General features: G+C 40.0%; 1 protein-coding gene across 1 annotated transcript in view; it reads left to right on the top strand.

The window, feature by feature from the left end:
- The window catches only part of LOC133974919 (astrotactin-2-like), a 249798-nt gene that overhangs the window by 191341 nt on the left and 38439 nt on the right, over window positions 1-20018 (top strand). Inside the window, exon 17 of the mRNA XM_062412735.1 lies at window positions 2531-2853. Coding sequence (XP_062268719.1) covers window positions 2531-2853 — 323 coding nt within the window. The remainder of the gene's footprint in view (window positions 1-2530; window positions 2854-20018) is intronic.

The raw sequence follows: 20018 nt of genomic DNA, 5'->3' as shown, positions 1-20018 counted from the left end.
TGTCCCTGATGAGTAATTATACTGCAACCAGTCTACAAAGACGTTTTAATTAACAAAGGCAGTGCAAGATCAATGGCAGGGAAATTCACTCCATTCATCTCATGCCTGTGTGCGCCTGACAGGCAAGTGTTAGCATAAACATCACATCCATTCCACACAGCAAAGAGCCGTCATAGTTTATAAAGAGGCAAAGTGACCGACCACTCCTTCCGCCAGCCAGAAATACACGCGGTTGAGGTTTTAATGTCCCCTCGTGAAGGGTGTCACCTCCGGTCAGATCGGCGCCGAGCTGTGCACCGCTCATACACCAATAAACAAAAACACAAGAGTATGTCCGTGATCCTAAGAGGAAAGAACACGCCAGAGCCAGTTTAACATACCAGTCTCAAAAACAACATTTTCAATAAAAGATTGAAGTTGTAAAAATCTGCAAAAACTGTTTCAAAAATAGACAAACAACCAAGACTGTGAAGGAGGGAATACCCCGACAGCCACATTACATTGATTGCATTGTTGCCCCCCCCCCCCTTTTCTATATTCGAGTGCCAAAACTCGAATGAAATGCAATTGTTACCATGGATGTTAGCAGCTGTAATCGGGGGTGAAATGAACTAAAGCGTGAATTAGACCGGCTCGCCACAGCCAGCCTGACCTACAGGGCTTGATTGTGAGAGCCGGGTGACGACAGCCCTTTGGCGTGTCTGTGTTGCCTCAAGAAGTGCGTGTAATTGTGCTCTCGGGCCACCCCTTGTGCCTGTTTACATACTGTTGCACATTAAGTTACCACCCACCCCTTCGACCGCTTGCTGGTGTCTTACAGACGCACACAGGGACAAACACAGCCACAAAGACACACACATACGTACATATGTATATATATATATAAGGATGTACAGACGCGTTCCCTCAAACACACAAACAACAGATTCATGGCAACTATTGAGGAAATCGGGTCACGGCTCATGTCCTTGCTTGGGTTTTTTTTCTTCTGGGAATTTGCCAGCTTCCATTTAGTAATAGTCTGGTTTTTGAATAAATGCTAATGCTATATATTGTTCAGAAAACAACAAGTTATAAGAAGTTTAACTTTTACTTTGTTCATTGTTTTCATTCACCACATGCTTTAGTCATTGTGGACTGAACATTTTTATTTAAAATATGCTTAAAATTTACAAATATTTGTAGGATTAAATGATTTCCCCCTGCAAATATTGGGTAGAGAAAAGCCCTTGATTTTTTTTTTTTTCAAAATCTGTTAAATGTTTGCCGGGAAACCTCGTGTGTTTGCATGTGCGTGTGTTAGAACAATGAAAGGCTGAGAGTTTACTCAATGTTTGTCCTGTCCCGGGTTTAACTTATTTAACATTGTTGATGTTGTTGACTCAGAGGGAAACTGCATGTGTAGACACTCTTGTTTTGTTGTCTGTCCCTCACACAAACACGCAGTATTTCATAGCTCGTGCACTATGGTGTTGTCCGTCTCACCGCAGAGAAGGAAGGGTGTTTTTTTCCACCGTCATTAAAACTTTGAACAGGAAATAAGTCATTTGAAATATCAACCTTAATTGGTCCCAATTAGCCCAACTTAAAAATGGCAATGGCCTTTCCTTTTTGGGTTTCCCTTGTTATTCTACATGTGTACATACCGTGTGTGTGTGTGTCTGTTTGTGTGTGTGTTTGTGTGTGTAGAATAAACATGCCTCAGTATGTGCCTCAATACTGAGAAACTACATTAAATCATCAACCATCGTCAGTGTTCTAATTTGTTATACACTTTTAAATACAATGGGATTTATCCACATTCTGATGATGCATTGTGTCTCAACGCTGCATCATTAGTCATTAATTGCAACTTTTTCCATCACTAGAAACCATCTCTCACCTTTCATATATATGCACCATATATAAAAAATAGATCCCAAAACACATCTGCCATAATAACACGTATGACAGAACTTTCCCATTCTGACACACGGCCGGATGTGACATCCGAGTCGATTCCTCAGCAGTGCAGAAGTCCTCTCTCCTGTTCCTGTCTTGATTCTGTGTCGTTTTCTCACAGAAAGAGGAAACGATGAGAAAGAAAAGAAAGAATCTTCCCCGAAGAACTCCAGTGAGAACATCAAACAGTGATAATTGACACTCATGAGAAGAAGCCAATGGCACCCCTCCCTCTTTACACCACCCACCCACCCCCTTCCCATTCATCCTTTGTCCATGACAGCTGTTGACAGTAAGGGATTAGTTGTTGTTTCTCCTTTTCATTGGCAGCGAGTAAAATAAATCCAGATGCAGAACCTCTATACAACCAAAGGGCTGTAACTGTTCTTTGCCAGTCCAAATGAAGACTCATAAATGTTGTAATGTATTTAAGTGGGAGAAATAGCTGTCGCGAGAGTTCATGCTTCCTTCCATCTTCCTGAAATGACTGTGATTTATTGTTGTTGTTGACTTTTTTTTATCTCCATCTCCATCCCCTCCTACCTGTACCCACATACCCTTCCATCCTCTGCCTGCCCCCCTCCCCCAGAGGCTACAGACCAAGGCGTTGGAGGAGGTGGGCGTCGAGAGCTGAAGTCGGTACCATTCATCAGCTACCTGTCTGCGCTGCAGAAGAGCCAGCTGTTGTCTGACGACATGGTGAGTGGCGTGGAGATCCGCTGTGAGGAGAAGGGAAGCTGTCCCAGTGGCTGCCACCTGTGCCATCACCAGGCCGTGATGGGAGGAGTGTCGGGGAGGGGCCGCGGTGGCAACAACAGGAGTGGGGAGCAGCCCTCCCCCGTCCCCGTGCTGCTGGAAGTCAGCCGGGTGGTGCCCCTCTACAGTCTTGTACAAGACAACGTCACCAAAGAGGTGAGAAAGTCGCATGGAAGTAGGAAGGTGTGTGTGTGTGTGTGTGTGTGTGTGTGTGTGTGTGTGTGTGTGTGTGTGTGTGTGTGTGTGTGTGTGTGTGTGTGTGTGTGTGTGTGTGTGTGTGTGTGTGTTCTGGTAATCATCACGCGATGGGGACCGTTGACTGTTTACACAGTCACGTCATGGGGACCGGTTGCGCTTTGGGGACCAAAATCCCGGTCCCCATGAGGATAACCCTTTTAAATGACTACTAGAGCTACTCTGAGGGTGCCCGTGAAGTTTTAAGCATTGGCCCATACGACATGTTTTTTGGTGAGTGTGAGTGTGTGAGCATTGCTCATTGGTGGCCCTACTGTTTCTAGTTAGTACTGCACCCACTGCTTCACACACACACATCTTCCAAATATGGTTGGGTGCCACCCACTTCCTTGTCCCCATTAGGAATGATTCAAGCAGCGAGGACATTTTCAGCATCAAGAGGTAGCTATCAACAGTAAAAGAAGATTATTTGCTGGAGAAACTAGCTAAGAAGATAAGAACATGTGCAGAGGAGCAAAAGTAAAGCATAAGGTAAGCACAGTTGTATCTTAAATAATTATAAGCAGTGTTGAATCCTCAAATTGCATGTATTACTTGTACCTAGCTAGCATGATTAATAGCTCTGATTAGCTACAAAGGCTAAGTGTAAGACCTCAAACGTTTTACTGCATTTCTATTACTACTTGCATGCATGATGCATATGTGTAGGAGTTTATGTAAACTGAAGGAGACAATCAAGTTAAGCATTTCTGAGTTTTGAGTCTCATTTTGTTATGATGAACTTAATATCAATATAAGCCCTGTTAAGCTATATTTAGTATGTTTAAGTTAATTAATAGAGAACATTATAGAGCACAGGTTTTGACTATAGTCAGACAATTCAAATTACAGCTGTTCTCATTTTACACAGTACCATTATACAGAATAATTTAAGTCTGACTGTAGCTTCCGCTGAGGGGCTTTAAATTTTAAACAACAGAGGAAGTGTAACCTGGCTGCTCTGGATAACCTCTATTTGGAAGCTGGTTATGAACCGGCCCTTTTAACTTATTTTCTTATTTAACATGGGCAGGTTCATGTGGAAGAGGCAGAGCAGGTTATTAAAGAAACATGGTCAGAGGCATAAATCTGGAATTAAATGATAGAAGATTAAATCTAAAACCTGTAGTTAAGTTAAATTAGCTACAATCACAAATGACAAGTCACTAATATGATAAAATGTCTAGAATAGAAAAGTAGAGCAGTAGGTTATTAACATCAGGCAAATAAACAGGTAAAAGCTGAGAAATTTTACTGTGAATATTACTTTTTTTGCAGATAGAAAGTTAAAGTGTTTGTACAGCTAAAGCTGGGGAGAGAGAAGTTCTTGTGTGATGAGGTCAATGTAATTGAAAGGTGTATTTGTATTCATAAGGCGGTGGTGTAGTGGCAGAAACTTGGACTGTGGGCAGAGAAGGTCTCTGGTTCGTCTCTGGTTCGACTCCACAGAGAGACAACCAAAGACGAACCTGGATTGATATGTCCAAAAATCCAAGAGTCTCCCTGCCCTGTCTAGTGCCCCTGAGCAAGGCACCTTACTCCCCCAACATCTGCTCCCCGAGCGCCGTACATGGTCGCTCACTGCTCTGTGTGTCCTGCACCAGATGGGTCAAAAGCAGAGATTAAATTTCCCTTCCTTCATGAGTGTGCCTTTGCATGTCTGTGCATGTGTTTGAGACAAATAAATGCATCTTAATCTTAATCTTAATAATATTGAATAGTCTATGGATAATTCTTTCATGGTTTTCATTTAACCCACTTCTGTTCTGTGTTGCCCTGGTGGATAAGAGAAAAGGTGTCAACACTACCAGTTATTATGTGGGAATAACACCACATTTGTTGAATTTAAATTAAGTTAAAATAGTGAATCATCTATTTCCCGTATAAAATCACAACAGACAATAGCTGCTGCTTTGTTTTCCTTCTTACTTTACTCTCTTTAAGTTGCTTTTAAACATGCACTGCAATCTGGATGATACCAAGAGACTATCCAGATAGGGGCAGTTTGTAAAAACGCAAACGCTCCGGATAATCCAGAGTTTCTTCTGTCACCCCCCCAGTAAAAACTCTGCAGATTGTCCGAATAAGCCATTGAGAAAATACAGTAGGAGATTATCCGGAGGATTCAGAGCCGGCGAGTAGGCAAATTCATAGTGTTTTTAACAGCTCACACGTGAGACTGGGATAATAAAAATATCTCAGCATGAAAAATCTCCCTGTTGACTCTTTGTTGATAATGAGGACATATTCAAATGCTTTTAACATTGGTGTAAATGCAAAACTAAATACAATTACATTCTTTTGCCATCATCTTTGATGTGCTGTAAAAAAAAATACTATGCTCTCTGATACTGAATTTGTCATCATGTCATGCCTCTGGCTTGCTCTACCCAGGCGCCTCCTCCTGTCTGAATTCTCCTGCTGTGTTCTTTATATGTGAAAGCCAAACTCCTTCATAATTATTCAGACATAATCATCTCTCATTTAAGGTGTTTTCAGGCATGACCTGCAGGTAAAATCTAAAGAATTGGCTTTAGATTTGACCCGGTTTAGCTTTCACACATGCACAAGACAGATATACGGTGCATATATGTTTGTAGATGTGTATAGTTTATGCAACAACGCACAGGAGTATGCATCATCCTGTAGGCAGGAACGTTACTCATGACAGAGAGTGAAGGAGAATGTTTCTGTAGTTGAATTTTGCAAGAAAAACAATCCTCATGAGGTTTTAGGCAACAACAACAATTTGTAGTACCACAAAATCTTACTAAGCAAACAAATCAAACAATTATTTTAAAGTAAACTCATTTGTTTTAATCTTTTCCTTCAGAAATGCCACCACGGATCAGCAATTCAACATGATACACATCTGCAAATTAGAGGTCCAGTATATTTATGCAGCAAAAGGTAAGGTGGTATCTGCTGTAAATAATCAATAAATAATTATCATTTAAAATCAAAAGAAAAGCTCCAGAGTACATTTAATAGGGACTAGAATGCTGCAGTGGTCAGTTTTGGTTTGTTTTGTAGTATATATTAGCATAAACTCATTGTCAAGGAATAGAATTAATGGATCCTCCTGTTTTATTGAAAATGTTTTTATTGTTTGCAGGATGTGGTATATTTGCAAAGGGTACAATTTGCAAAGGAGACTTTGTTATATATAGGGGGGAGGTCTAGAGGCGGTGGTCTATCGGCAGAAATTTGGACTATGGGCAGAGAAGGTCTCTGGTTCGTCTCTGGTTCGACTCCACGGAGAAACAACAAAAGATGAACCTGGATTGATCTGTCCAAAAATCCAAGAGTTTCCCTACCCTGTCTAGTGCCCCTGAGCAAGGCACATTACTCCCCCAACATCTGCTCCAGAGATTAAATTTCCCTACCTGCATGAGTGTGCCTTTGCATGTCTGTGCATGTGTTTGGGACTAATAAATGCATCTTAATCTGCATCTGCATTTTAAGGATATAATAAGTGATGCAGAATCCCAGAGAAGGAGAAAACTTTACCACCCCTGATGTGCTGCATTCATGTTTGCCTTCAAGTGGACTTAAGAATTCCTAAACTACACTCCATATACTATTTTAAGTTATACTAAGTGGGGCTCTGGTTTTATTGTGATATATTGTGACATTTGTATTTTTTCTTTTTCAATTTTTCCAATTTCTCAAGTATTGATGCCTTCAGAGAAGATGGCTCAATTGGGTGACAAGTTAATGATGAACACAGACGTCCTTACTCCAAAATGAAAAAAATTGGTGTTAATGGAGAACCCCACCTTTGTTTATTTGCCCTGGATGACATCAAAGAAGGAGAAGAAATCGCCTATAACTATGGAGGTGAAGACTGCCCATGGCAAACACAGGTATGTAGCACAGAACACAGCAAATACAATGAGTCAAGTATCACAACAAATAGTAGAATGAGAAATATGTGGACCTAATTTGGCTGTATTAATATTGTTATAACCATGTACACGTTACATATACAAAAAAACCCAGGATTGCCTATCACAACATGCTTTAAGCTGCTATGTATGAGCGACCACTTAGTGTAGTGAAAATAACAGGAACATGAAATAACAAACAGGAATCTTATTTACAAAAGTTTTAAGAAGCTATTTAAGGTCAGTTTAGATCATTATAGATATTATGTTACTGAACTGAATGATCCTCTATTAACACTGCATCCTAGCAGGGTTGTCTACAAACCTCTGCAAGCAGCCTGAAGCTCTAATTTTGATTTATATGTGAAATAGTGCAGAGTGTCCAAACTTTTCAACTTCCATTGGATGAATGGAAAAGTCATTGATTCACCTGCATTAGCATAGATGATATTAGGATATTATAGGTTTGTCACTTTAGTGAATGCAAACAATAGCATTGGTTCATTAGAGATCTCAATAATGTTTTTACAATGACATACCCAGCAAAACCTTTTGTCGCTTGTGTTTACATCAAAGACTACTGACAGCTCTTGGAGGGCTGTCCCAATTAGATGGGGAAGATTTCAACCTCTGTTTCAAGGGGCAAGAATACCCTCGAAAACAAGGGGTAGGGTTAGGGTAATGGGTTTGGGCATAATTAAAAAGCATTGAAATGCTATCACTTTATATGTTAAAGAATCAGGGTCATTTGCCAAATGTATCCAGTCCTGCTTATGACATGGATGTAATCTCAAAACTTTATCTGAATAGAAATATTAGAATATAAGTAAATATTGGGAACGTTTTACTTTTGTTTACAGACGACCAGCATCACTGTTAACACCATGGAGGAGGATGATTCAGATCCTGTCCACTCAGAGAGTCTGATGGCTTGTGCCTTTGGGCTAAAGACCACACCTGAAGAGGTAAATTCATGTCCATCACTGTTTTATCATTATATGATCACTCTTTGTTCCGAGTTTGTGTAGAAACTGTCTGTGAACAATTAGGTAAAACTTGTACACACAAGGAAATGCAATGTTTTGTGTAAAATGTCCCCACAAAGCATGTGTTAAGTTGTGTGAACGAGAAAGAGCTTCGCTGGTCAGAAGAAGAAACTGTTTCAGAAAAATTTGATAAAACTGGTCCCCACAATGAACTATAATGTAGTGTGCAAAATGTCCCCACAAAGCATGTGTTAAGTTGTGTGAATGAGAAATAACTTTACCGTACAGAAGTTATGTAAATTGGTTAACAATGACATTTAAAGTATGGCATCTTGAAGGTTAGTGGTAGAGGTATATTCATGGTCGATTTCAAACTTCACAGTATTTTCTTTCTTGATAAATTCTCACTCTACATTTTGGAGTCACGTGGTCCCCACAACACACCTTCTGACAGTGTGCAAGTAGTAACTGTTTTTGAAAAGTTAGATAAAACTGGTCCCCACAATGAACTATAATGTTGTGTGTAAAATGTCCCCACAAAGCATGTGTTAAGTTGTGTGAACGAGAAAGAGCTTCGCTGGTCAGAAGAAGAAACTGTTTCAGAAAAATTTGATAAAACTGGTCCCCACAATGAACTATAATGTAGTGTGCAAAATGTCCCCACAAAGCATGTGTTAAGTTGTGTGAATGAGAAATAACTTTACCGTACAGAAGTTATGTAAATTGGTAAACAATGACATTTCAAGTATGGCATCTTGAAGGTTAGTGGTAGAGGTATATTCATGGTCGATTTCAAACTTCACAGTATTTTCTTTCTTGATAAATTCTCACTCTACATTTTGGAGTCACGTGGTCCCCACAACACACCTTCTGACAGTGTGCAAGTAGTAACTGTTTTTGAAAAGTTAGATAAAACTGGTCCCCACAATGAACTATAATGTTGTGTGTAAAATGTCCCCACAAAGCATGTGTTAAGTTGTGTGAACGAGAAAGAGCTTCGCTGGTCAGAAGAAGAAACTGTTTCAGAAAAATTTGATAAAACTGGTCCCCACAATGAACTATAATGTAGTGTGCAAAATGTCCCCACAAAGCATGTGGTAAGTTGTGTGAATGAGAAATAACTTTACCGTACAGAAGTTATGTAAATTGGTAAACAATGACATTTCAAGTATGGCATCTTGAAGGGTTAGTGGTAGAGGTATATTCATGGTCGATTTCAAACTTCACAGTATTTTCTTTCTTGATAAATTCTCACTCTACATTTTGGAGTCACGTGGTCCCCACAACACACCTTCTGACAGTGTGCAAGTAGTAACTGTTTTTGAAAAGTTAGATAAAACAGGTCCCCACGATGAACTCTAATGTTGTGTGTAAAATGTCCCCACAAAGCATGTGTTAAGTTGTGTGAACGAGAAAGAGCTTCGCTGGTTAGAAGAAGAAACTGTTTTTGAAAAGTTAGATAAAACTGGTCCCCACAATGAACTATAATGTTGTGTGTAAAATGTCCCCACAAAGCATGTGTTAAGTTGTGTGAATGAGAAATAGCTTTACTGATCAGAAGTTATGTAAATTGGTTATACAATGACATTTCAAGTATGGCATCTTGAAGGTTAGTGGTAGAGGTGTATTCATGGTCGATTTCAAACTTCACAGTATTTTCTTTCTTGATAAATTATCACACTACATTTTGTATTCACGTGGTCCCCACAGCACACCTTCTGACAGTGTGCAAGTAGTAACTGTTTTTGAAAAGTTAGATAAAACTGGTCCCCACAATGAACTATAATGTTGTGTGTAAAATGTCCCCACAAAGCATGTGTTAAGTTGTGTGAATGAGAAAGAGCTTCGCTGGTTAGAAGAAGAAACTGTTTTTGAAAAGTTAGATGAAACTGGTCCCCACAATGAACTATAATGTTGTGTGTAAAATGTCCCCACAAAGCATGTGTTAAGTTGTGTGAATGAGAAATAGCTTTACTGGTCAGAAGTTATGTAAATTGGTTATACAATGACATTTCAAGTATGGCATCTTGAAGGTTAGTGGTAGAGGTATATTCATGGTCGATTTCAAACTTCACAGTATTTTCTTTCTTGATAAATTCTCACTCTACATTTTGTATTCACGTGGTCCCCACAACACACCTTCTGACAGTGTGCAAGTAGTAACTGTTTTTGAAAAGTTAGATAAAGTGGTCCCCACAATGAACTATAATGTTGTGTGTAAAATGTCCCCACAAGGCATGTGTTAAGTTGTGTGAACGAGAAAGAGCTTCGCTGGTCAGAAGAAGAAACTGTTTCAGAAAAGTTAGATAAAACTGGTCCCCACAATGAACTATAATGTAGTGTGCAAAATGTCCCCACAAAGCATGTGGTAAGTTGTGTGAATGAGAAATAACTTTACCGTACAGAAGTTATGTAAATTGGTAAACAATGACATTTCAAGTATGGCATCTTGAAGGTTAGTGGTAGAGGTATATTCATGGTCGATTTCAAACTTCACAGTATTTTCTTTCTTGATAAATTCTCACTCTACATTTTGGAGTCACGTGGTCCCCACAACACACCTTCTGACAGTGTGCAAGTAGTAACTGTTTTTGAAAAGTTAGATAAAACAGGTCCCCACGATGAACTCTAATGTTGTGTGTAAAATGTCCCCACAAAGCATGTGTTAAGTTGTGTGAACGAGAAAGAGCTTCGCTGGTTAGAAGAAGAAACTGTTTTTGAAAAGTTAGATAAAACTGGTCCCCACAATGAACTATAATGTTGTGTGTAAAATGTCCCCACAAAGCATGTGTTAAGTTGTGTGAATGAGAAATAGCTTTACTGATCAGAAGTTATGTAAATTGGTTATACAATGACATTTCAAGTATGGCATCTTGAAGGTTAGTGGTAGAGGTGTATTCATGGTCGATTTCAAACTTCACAGTATTTTCTTTCTTGATAAATTATCACACTACATTTTGTATTCACGTGGTCCCCACAGCACACCTTCTGACAGTGTGCAAGTAGTAACTGTTTTTGAAAAGTTAGATAAAACTGGTCCCCACAATGAACTATAATGTTGTGTGTAAAATGTCCCCACAAAGCATGTGTTAAGTTGTGTGAATGAGAAAGAGCTTCGCTGGTTAGAAGAAGAAACTGTTTTTGAAAAGTTAGATGAAACTGGTCCCCACAATGAACTATAATGTTGTGTGTAAAATGTCCCCACAAAGCATGTGTTAAGTTGTGTGAATGAGAAATAGCTTTACTGGTCAGAAGTTATGTAAATTGGTTATACAATGACATTTCAAGTATGGCATCTTGAAGGTTAGTGGTAGAGGTATATTCATGGTCGATTTCAAACTTCACAGTATTTTCTTTCTTGATAAATTCTCACTCTACATTTTGTATTCACGTGGTCCCCACAACACACCTTCTGACAGTGTGCAAGTAGTAACTGTTTTTGAAAAGTTAGATAAAGTGGTCCCCACAATGAACTATAATGTTGTGTGTAAAATGTCCCCACAAGGCATGTGTTAAGTTGTGTGAACGAGAAAGAGCTTCGCTGGTCAGAAGAAGAAACTGTTTCAGAAAAGTTAGATAAAACTGGTCCCCACAATGAACTATAATGTTGTGTGTAAAATGTCCCCACAAAGCCTGTTTTAAGTTGTGTGAATGAGAAATAGCTTTACTGGTCAGAAGTTATGTAAATTGGTATACAATGACATTTCAAGTATGGCATCTTGAAGGTTAGTGGTAGAGGTATATTCATGGTCGATTTCAAACTTCACAGTATTTTATTTCTTGATAAATTATCACACTACATTTTGGAGTCACGTGGTCCCCACAACACACCTTCTGACAGTGTGCAAGTAGTAACTGTTTTTGAAAAGTTAGATAAAACTGGTCCCCACAATGAACTATAATGTTGTGTGTAAAATGTCCCCACAAAGCATGCGTTAAGTTGTGTGAATGAGAAATAGCTTTACTGGTCAGAAGTTATGTAAATTGGTATACAATGACATTTCAAGTATGGCATCTTGAAGGTTAGTGGTAGAGGTATATTCATGGTCGATTTCAAACTTCACAGTGTTTTCTTTCTTGATAAATTATCACACTACATTTTGTATTCACGTGGTCCCCACAACACACCTTCTGACAGTGTGCAAGTAGTAACTGTTTTTGAAAAGTTAGATAAAACTGGTCCCCACAATGAACTATAATGTTGTGAGTAAAATGTCCCCACAAAGCATGTGGTAAGTTGTGTGAATGAGAAATAGCTTTACTGGTCAGAAGTTATGTAAATTGGTATACAATGACATTTCAAGTATGGCATCTTGAAGGTTAGTGGTAGAGGTATATTCATGGTCGATTTCAAACTTCACAGTATTTTTTTTCTTGATAAATTATCACTACATTTTGTATTCACGTGGTCCCCACAACACACCTTCTGACAGTGTGCAAGTAGTAACTGTTTTTGAAAAGTTAGATAAAACTGGTCCCCACGATGAACTCTAATGTTGTGTCTAAAATGTGTGAAACATGTTTTTTCTAGATTGTGAATTCAGAATTAGTTTAGCAGAGCAGACACAACTTTGATCTCAAAAATTCTTGTATGCACTTTTACTAAATTATTTATTGCATATGTGCCTTTATTTTCAGATTACAGACTTCAAAAAATGAAACTGAGACTTTTGTACCAAAATTAAGACGGCCTACAATAACTTTCAGTTGCACTTCAATTTTTCAAGTTGCTGCAATTTGATATAGTCTTTTTTTTTTTCAGAACAGTCAAAATATTCTGCATATTATAATATAAACTGCTAAAATAATCAAATTATGACACAAAACTTGCAAAACAGCACAAAGAATAATTTCTCATCTACCTGTTACAGCTCTACATATTTATAATCTTTTCATTCATTTTTTTAGATGAAAGACACAGATCTGGAAGATTCTGAACTATTTGATTCGTCATCAGAGAGTGCAGATGATCACGTACCAGATACCATCTCCGAAAGTGACAGTGACAGTGATGCTTCAGTTCAACTAAACTTTAAGAACACTTTTCTGCCTCTTAATGCTCCTGATAGCTCAATGGGCCCCACTGTCTGCGATTATACAACACCAGACAACATGATTTTGGATGGTCAAAACATTACACCTGAAGCCCCCAGAGCAGTAGAAGAACCCCGGTCAAGTCAGACTATAAAGGACATCGTTAGATAGCAGTCATAAAAAAAAGGCCAGATCAGAGACTGTTGTCGGTGTTGCCAACTTAAGATGTTGCCACCAATACTTTGTCATTTCAGACCTTTGCCGCATAACTGTTGGTGCCCCCATTTAATGTAGTTTTATCTGTATATTCATGCCTGCAATAATCAGATAAAGGGTTGTTTGGGTATATTAGGTGCTTAAAGTAGGACTCATAACAGTTACAGTTTTAATAGTATTAACATACAAACAACAACTAGTCCCTATACCAAACACCTGTCCTACCTCCTCACAATTCCATAGTTAGTTAGATTAATGAGTGAATCAGTACATTGTATTTATTTATCCAACAGATCCAACATTTTATAAATACAGTTTTTCCTTCATGACAATTTTGAGAAATTAATGTCAGTGAATGTGAGTCCATGTCATTGATCAGAATGAACAGTTTATTTGTTAATATAACACAGCATGTTCAGCTTATAAGAAAATGGCATCAAAATCCTCTTTCCCACTGACAATTTCGGTCAGAAAGCACATATCAGTGTTTTCTTGGCAGAGTAATTGTATATTTTAGTTTTCTTATACTGTAGAAGTTAGTTTATACTTTATAGAACTTGTAACTTTGGATTATAACTCTTACACACTTTGGAGTCCTTGTATTTACAAATGTGTTTTTCCGACCACTTAAAGGTACAACTGCCCGAAAGAAGAAAACACCCTGGAAGGAGACAGACGTGAAGGCAGTGGAAAGGCACATGAATCGATTCATCACATCTTGTATTGCTCCAGCAAAGTTTGACTGTGAGAAGTGTTTAAGGGCTGATCCAGAAGCTTTTAAGGACCGGAGCTGGCAGAATGTGAAATTCTACATGTATAACCGCATTACAGCCAACAAGAGGAAATTAAGTAAATAATGGGAAGATTACAACCAGTAAGCGGTTGCTATGTGGTTGTCTGAAATTAAAAATATCTTACAAATTTGACTGAATAAGAATTATTCTTTGTAGGGATATAGATAGCCCGTCACGGTTTGATAAGTTTATATTCACTTCAACCACATTACACTAATAGTCCTATCAAATTCTGCTTCATTGTAAGGCGGAGTTCATGAACAGCAAGATTTTCTGTACAAAGTAATGCTTTGCATCCCTATCACCATTTACAGGTATCATGTTATATCTCTACATTTTCTATCAACAACTTTTGTTCTTTTTGGCTAGACTTTATTAGTTTTAAACAAACAGCTCTAACAAATGTAATAATGGAAGGACTTACGGTATCAGTAATAATGTATATAAAAATGCTTTTTGAAGCATGGTCCCCATTAGTCTTATAACAAGTTGTGTGAGTCATGCAAATGATATGTAAATGAGGTCCCCATCAGCCATACCTACCCGTTTTTTCTAAGGTCCCCATTTTACACAGTCAAAACACTACTTCATGAATTTAGATATTTTAAGGTGTGTATGTACTAACTGATTTTTTCTTAGTGTCCCTGATTTTTTTCATACTTCCACAACCTCTAGAAAGGGTGGTCCCCACAGGTTATGATAAAAAGTGCACGCCCCGCAAACCATGGAAACCAGTATGTGTGTGTGTGTGTGTGTGTGTGTGTGTGTGTGTGTGTGTGTGTGTGTGTGTGTGTGTGTGTGTGTGTGTGTGTGTGTGTGTGTGTGTGTGTGTGTGTGTGTGTGTGTGTGTGTGTGTGTGTGTGTGTAGAGATAGAGATGACATATGACCTGACAATCAAGAGATTTGATCAACACTCACTAAAAATACAAAAAACATACACATCCAGAAATAAACCTTAATGCAACATATTGTTGAATGAGAAAAATGAAAATCTTATTGAGTTTATGAATGATTTATGTTTCTGAATCTAAACTCTAAACGTCATCTTATTTCTAATTTCACAAATAAGTTAGATATGTTTACGTAACAACCTCTGCACTCATTGTGTCAAACAAGTGCACGACACGTCTGCTTATTGTTCTGTATATTTTGCCTCTTTAATCATCTGGCATGTGGTGGCACCAGTCTATGGGTGGCACAGTCCTTTTTTTAATGAACATATCCCATAGAATAATTTAAGTGATGCAGTTGTGCCAATTGGCCTCAAGGTGGCATTAGTTGGTTAACTTTGGGGGCTGGAAACGAACACTGTAATACAGAGGACATAGAAAAGATGACATCATGGTTTTCTCCTCTTGTGGGGAAATCGATGTGTATGTGTGAGATGTATATATGTATATATCTATATGTGTGTGTGTGTGTGTGTGTGTGTGTGAGCTGAATGTAATATCAGCTCAACGACCACGTGTCGTGTTAATGATTCATCCTGTATGAGAAGTCATTGGGTCTATTTGCAGTGAAAGTTAATCATATCAGATTTCTTTAGGTCATTTAGGAGGGAGGGTTCTGGCTTCGCTTGACATTAAGTTCACCACATTTTCTTCTGTTTTGATTTCATCTTGACATTGGCTTGCACCCGAATGTCCAGTGCATGGCTTGTGTGTGTTGTGTTGTGTTGTGTTTGTGTTTGTGTGTGTGTGTGTGTCTGAGCGCACACTCCCCCCACATTGAGCATCTAATCACTTTTCCCTCTGAAATTACTGCAGAGATTTAAAGCAAGCGTAACACACACACACACGCAAAGTTTTACATATGTATAATAATATCTATATACATTAACTTATGAATGCACACACACAACAAAGCCCCCTGTACGTGCAGCCCATGACAAGCAGCACAGCCCCAAAGAAAATAAGGCACAATCGATAGCAGACGGCCCCTTGTGGGCCTCATCGATAGCTAAACGTGAGGAAGAGCAAAATGTCTCTTTCCCCTCTCTTTCAAAACACCTCCGTATCCATCCCCTCCACTCCCCCTGCCCAACCCGTGGTCTTCTGGGGATGGGGAGAGTGAGATGTATGAGGAGGAGGAGAAGGGGCAGACTGCAGTGGATCGCTCTGGCGAGCCCCTCCGAGGTAGCCAGAGGCAGGATTATTAGCGTCTTATTGATGTCATCGACCTCTGGAGAGGGAGGGGAGACGTCGCTCGGCTCCTCTGTTCCTCTCTTTCACGTCTTCCCCCGGCCGCTCCTGCCCGTCTGAAAAGGGACATGCGTATATTGCATTAGAGACGGCCGACACAACAACATGCCTCTCTCCGCGCACACACACAACCACTCACTCGCTCCGTCTTTGTGTGTCTCTGTCTCACACACACACTTGCTTTCATAGGTACATCAGTAAAGACGGCTGCCATGTTGCAAAAGCTTTCCCACAGATGAGGTTATTTTTTTTTCCTTTCGCCAAAAACTCACTGATCCGATCAAAACAGAGGCTTAGTTGTCCAGTTTATGATTAAGTGGTATGAGGTCATTACTATACTTGTATGCCTATTTGATTGCTTGCGTCTAAATATGTGCCCATTATTACAGGGCTTACATGGACCTGTCACTCTTTCTTTGGCACTGTCCCTCCCTCCTTTCTCAGCTTCTTGCGTCTTTCAGTGGCCTCTCCCCCCGGCCGCCCGACTCTTTGACAGGACATGTTGTGTCTCTGTCGCATCAATCTTCTCATTATTAAGCCAGGGGGGGATTTTGTTACTTTGTGAAATTACCTCTCCCTTGAAAAGACCACGGCCGGGGCTGAAAAGAAGCGGGAGTAAATGGACCAGCATGTCTGCCTCGTTCTTAGTCCCTGTGAGACTAGTTATGGATTTAGGGGTAATAATAATACCTGGAAGACAGATCTTATCAGCCAGTATGAGATCGTTACCTGAGTATCTCATGAAAACATGTAGTAAATAGAGAAAGGGATCTGCCGCTTATAGTCCCCTTTCATGCGGATAGTTCAGATTTAAACTTATGACTTTTCTGTACCAAGCCAGGGCAATTTACTATGTCATTATTCAAAAAAACTTACTTTACAGAAACAATTATCCTATATATTGATAAGAGAGACTATTTCTTTAGTGGGTAGTTCTGATCAAATTCCCTAAATCTCCATTATTATTATTATTATTATTATTATTATTATTATTATTGTTATTATTATGTTATTGTATATATATCTATCTATCAATACAATGCCTCAAAACTGTCTTATGCATTCATCGGTTGCCGGTAAAACAAAGTTCTCTCAATCTTTCTGTTTAACTAAAACAAATTGTAATGTTCCGCATTTGGAAGAAAAGGTTTGAGGTCCACTGCCTCTTTGTCTTATAACTGAGTACTGCTCAAATCGCTCTGCTCTCGGGCTTGGCTTCCTCCGAACCTGGTCTTGACTTGAATTCGACTGGAACTGGTCTTGGAGTCGACTCGGACTCGACCAAGGTGGTCTCGCTTACAGGCCCACCGTGCACGCAAAAACACACGCACGCACACAGACACTCCCATGTTTTAAGGCCAGCGAGGAAAAAAAAAAAAGCCTCAGTGGATAAATAAATAAGCTTACGTCTGTGGAGGCTGCCAGTGGTCCTAGGTCCTGTGTTGCTGTGACTGAATTATGGCAAACCTTTTGAACAAATTGGCTGTGATTCTAATGGGTCAGAATGCTTTATATCTTGCCAAGCAGGCACTGTCATGCTCTCAACCGAACGCAACGCTGCAGCCCCTCGCAGGGGCGTGTCTGGAGTGGTTGCAGTGGGTGCAGGAGGGGCACGGAGGAGCATTACACAACAGGGCAGATTTATTTGGAAAAGGATGGGAAGAGCCTGCTTTTGGTTACCTTCTTAACCAGCATCCACATATCGGAGGAGTGAACATAATGATGAACGCAAAATATGCTGAGTGCCTGGGCGGCATTTTCCCATTCATGTTATTTATGAAGAGCACGGACGGTAAAAAGACCACACCCTGAATGCTGATGGCCATCTTTGGGTAATAGTCTGGCACATAGTTTATTTCACACGTAAAACATAAAATAACCACATATTTGAAATCATATCAATACTCGGCATCAAACAAATTTATATAAACCTTGTATCGCTCATACACACTATGTGTTAGTCAACGTTCTGGACGTCAATCCTTCTTTAAGTCAGGGTTTTCATCCTGTAGCCTTATTATGACTTGCTTTAGGGCAGTGGGTAAAGCAGAAGCACACAGGCAGTTTCATCTATGTCAATCCACAATGTTGGACACCTGAACTCCCAGGTCTAAATTAAGGAGCAGAAGATATTATCGTATAATAATTGAAAAACACTAAGTAAATCTCCACAAAATATCATCGACATCATTCACTTTCGTCCAAAACCATCCATCCTTTTGATGAGGAATGATTCAAATGCAGCACTGGCAATTTTCCTTTTAAATGGATTTGCAACTTGAAAGTGTATTGTTGTAGGATTTGCTTGGTGTAATTAAGAGATACATCACTCATGTCCTTCCAATGTTCACAAGAGGTGGCGTGAGAAGTCGTCTCATCGATAAATTGTTCATATTTCCTCGACACCATTCGTCTAAATAATGGAAAACTGCTTGAAAACAAAAGTGTCACAGTTTCCTCAGCTTCATCAAAGTATCGTCAAAACCCCGGAGCACATGTTTATTATTATACGCAAAACACGATACCCAATTGTAGGTTCTGTCATTGGTTTTAAATCATAACTGAAAAGAAGTTGGATTTGTTTTCAGTTGTGTTTTATCCTTTTTTTCCTCCGTTGGCTTTGTTATTGTTGGCGCAGCTTTCTGTTTTTGCAACACACGATAAGATAGCCTAGTGACGGGCCGATCGACGTCGCTGGAAAAGTCTGGTCTGATCAGATGTAAGCGGCAGACAGAATTGGCCCACCTAAAAACAGTACCTGCTGTGTGAGGGTTCAACTGTGACACGGCATGCCCCCCTCCCCCCCAACGCCCCCCTCCCCATCAACCTCTGGGTGAACCAACCCTCCATCTGCCCCCAGTGTCCAATTTCCTGGAAGTACTACTTTTGATATGGTTCCTAGAAGCAGCCGATTGGTTAACACCATTAGCCCTGAATGATTGGAAGAGCCACCACATCAATGCATGTGTGCACGCCACACACACACACACTCACACACACACACACACACACACACACACACACACACACACACACACACACACACACTTAGGTCACCATCGATGGTGTCCTGTGTGTGCTGACTTAGATTCTTTACAACCACTGGTGATCGTCTTATAAATCAATACTGCGGGCCAGCTGGCCAGTGTTTTCGTGTATTAGCCTCTGAAGACAGACAGTAATATGGTCAGCTTAGACTAGACAAACAGATTAATACATTAAAGAGGTCACAATGGCCTCCTTTGCCTTCTTGTAAGTCATGACCGGCTTCTACGTAAGTGAAAGGTCCAAATAGTGTTTTGGTGCCAGTGAGTCTGTGAGGCCCAAATGACGTAAAGCCTTGGAATTGGTGGCTGGGACTTGCTTCTGATCCTCAGTGGCCTTGTCCTCCACTGATCGTGTCTTCCTTTCAAAGCAGGGGGGATGATTACATTTCAGCTCAATTTGTTCAGTATCAATAAGGCCAATAAAGAGGGATCGAGGCGTATTTTGTGACCCTGAGTGCGTCGCTCGGTTCGTGAGATAGAGTCGGCCGTGACTTGACGAAAGCGCCTCGCACTGTCACAGTCTCTGCTCAGATATGGCTTCCTTTGTCATACAGCACTTGGGTCTTCTACGGGACGAGCAGAGCAAGATTAGGTTGGTTTCATAAGCTGTCCGGCCACCTCAGAATGTTTATGGATCTATAGTGTTCCGGGAAATGCATGATCCGCGGTGAATCAATAAAGTATAGGGTATCTAGTCACGAGTCGCGGGCCTTTCCTCGCTGACCCTAGGCCTTTTGTTTCCCACATCGGCAGGACATATCCCCGTCTCTACCACCGCACACTTGACCCATTACCAGATACTCACCATCACTTCTTCGTGCTTTCTCGAAATCCTCTTCCCCGTTTTACCTCCTGTGCCCCCGCCCAACCCCCCGCCTCACTCTGTAAACCACAACTAGATTCCCTGTTTACCCAGTGGAG

Source organism: Platichthys flesus, chromosome 19, assembly GCF_949316205.1.
Source record: "Platichthys flesus chromosome 19, fPlaFle2.1, whole genome shotgun sequence".
Lineage (NCBI taxonomy): Eukaryota > Metazoa > Chordata > Actinopteri > Pleuronectiformes > Pleuronectidae > Platichthys > Platichthys flesus.
The sequence above is the reverse complement of the archived record's forward strand: the minus strand, read 5'-3'. Positions and strand labels throughout refer to the sequence as shown.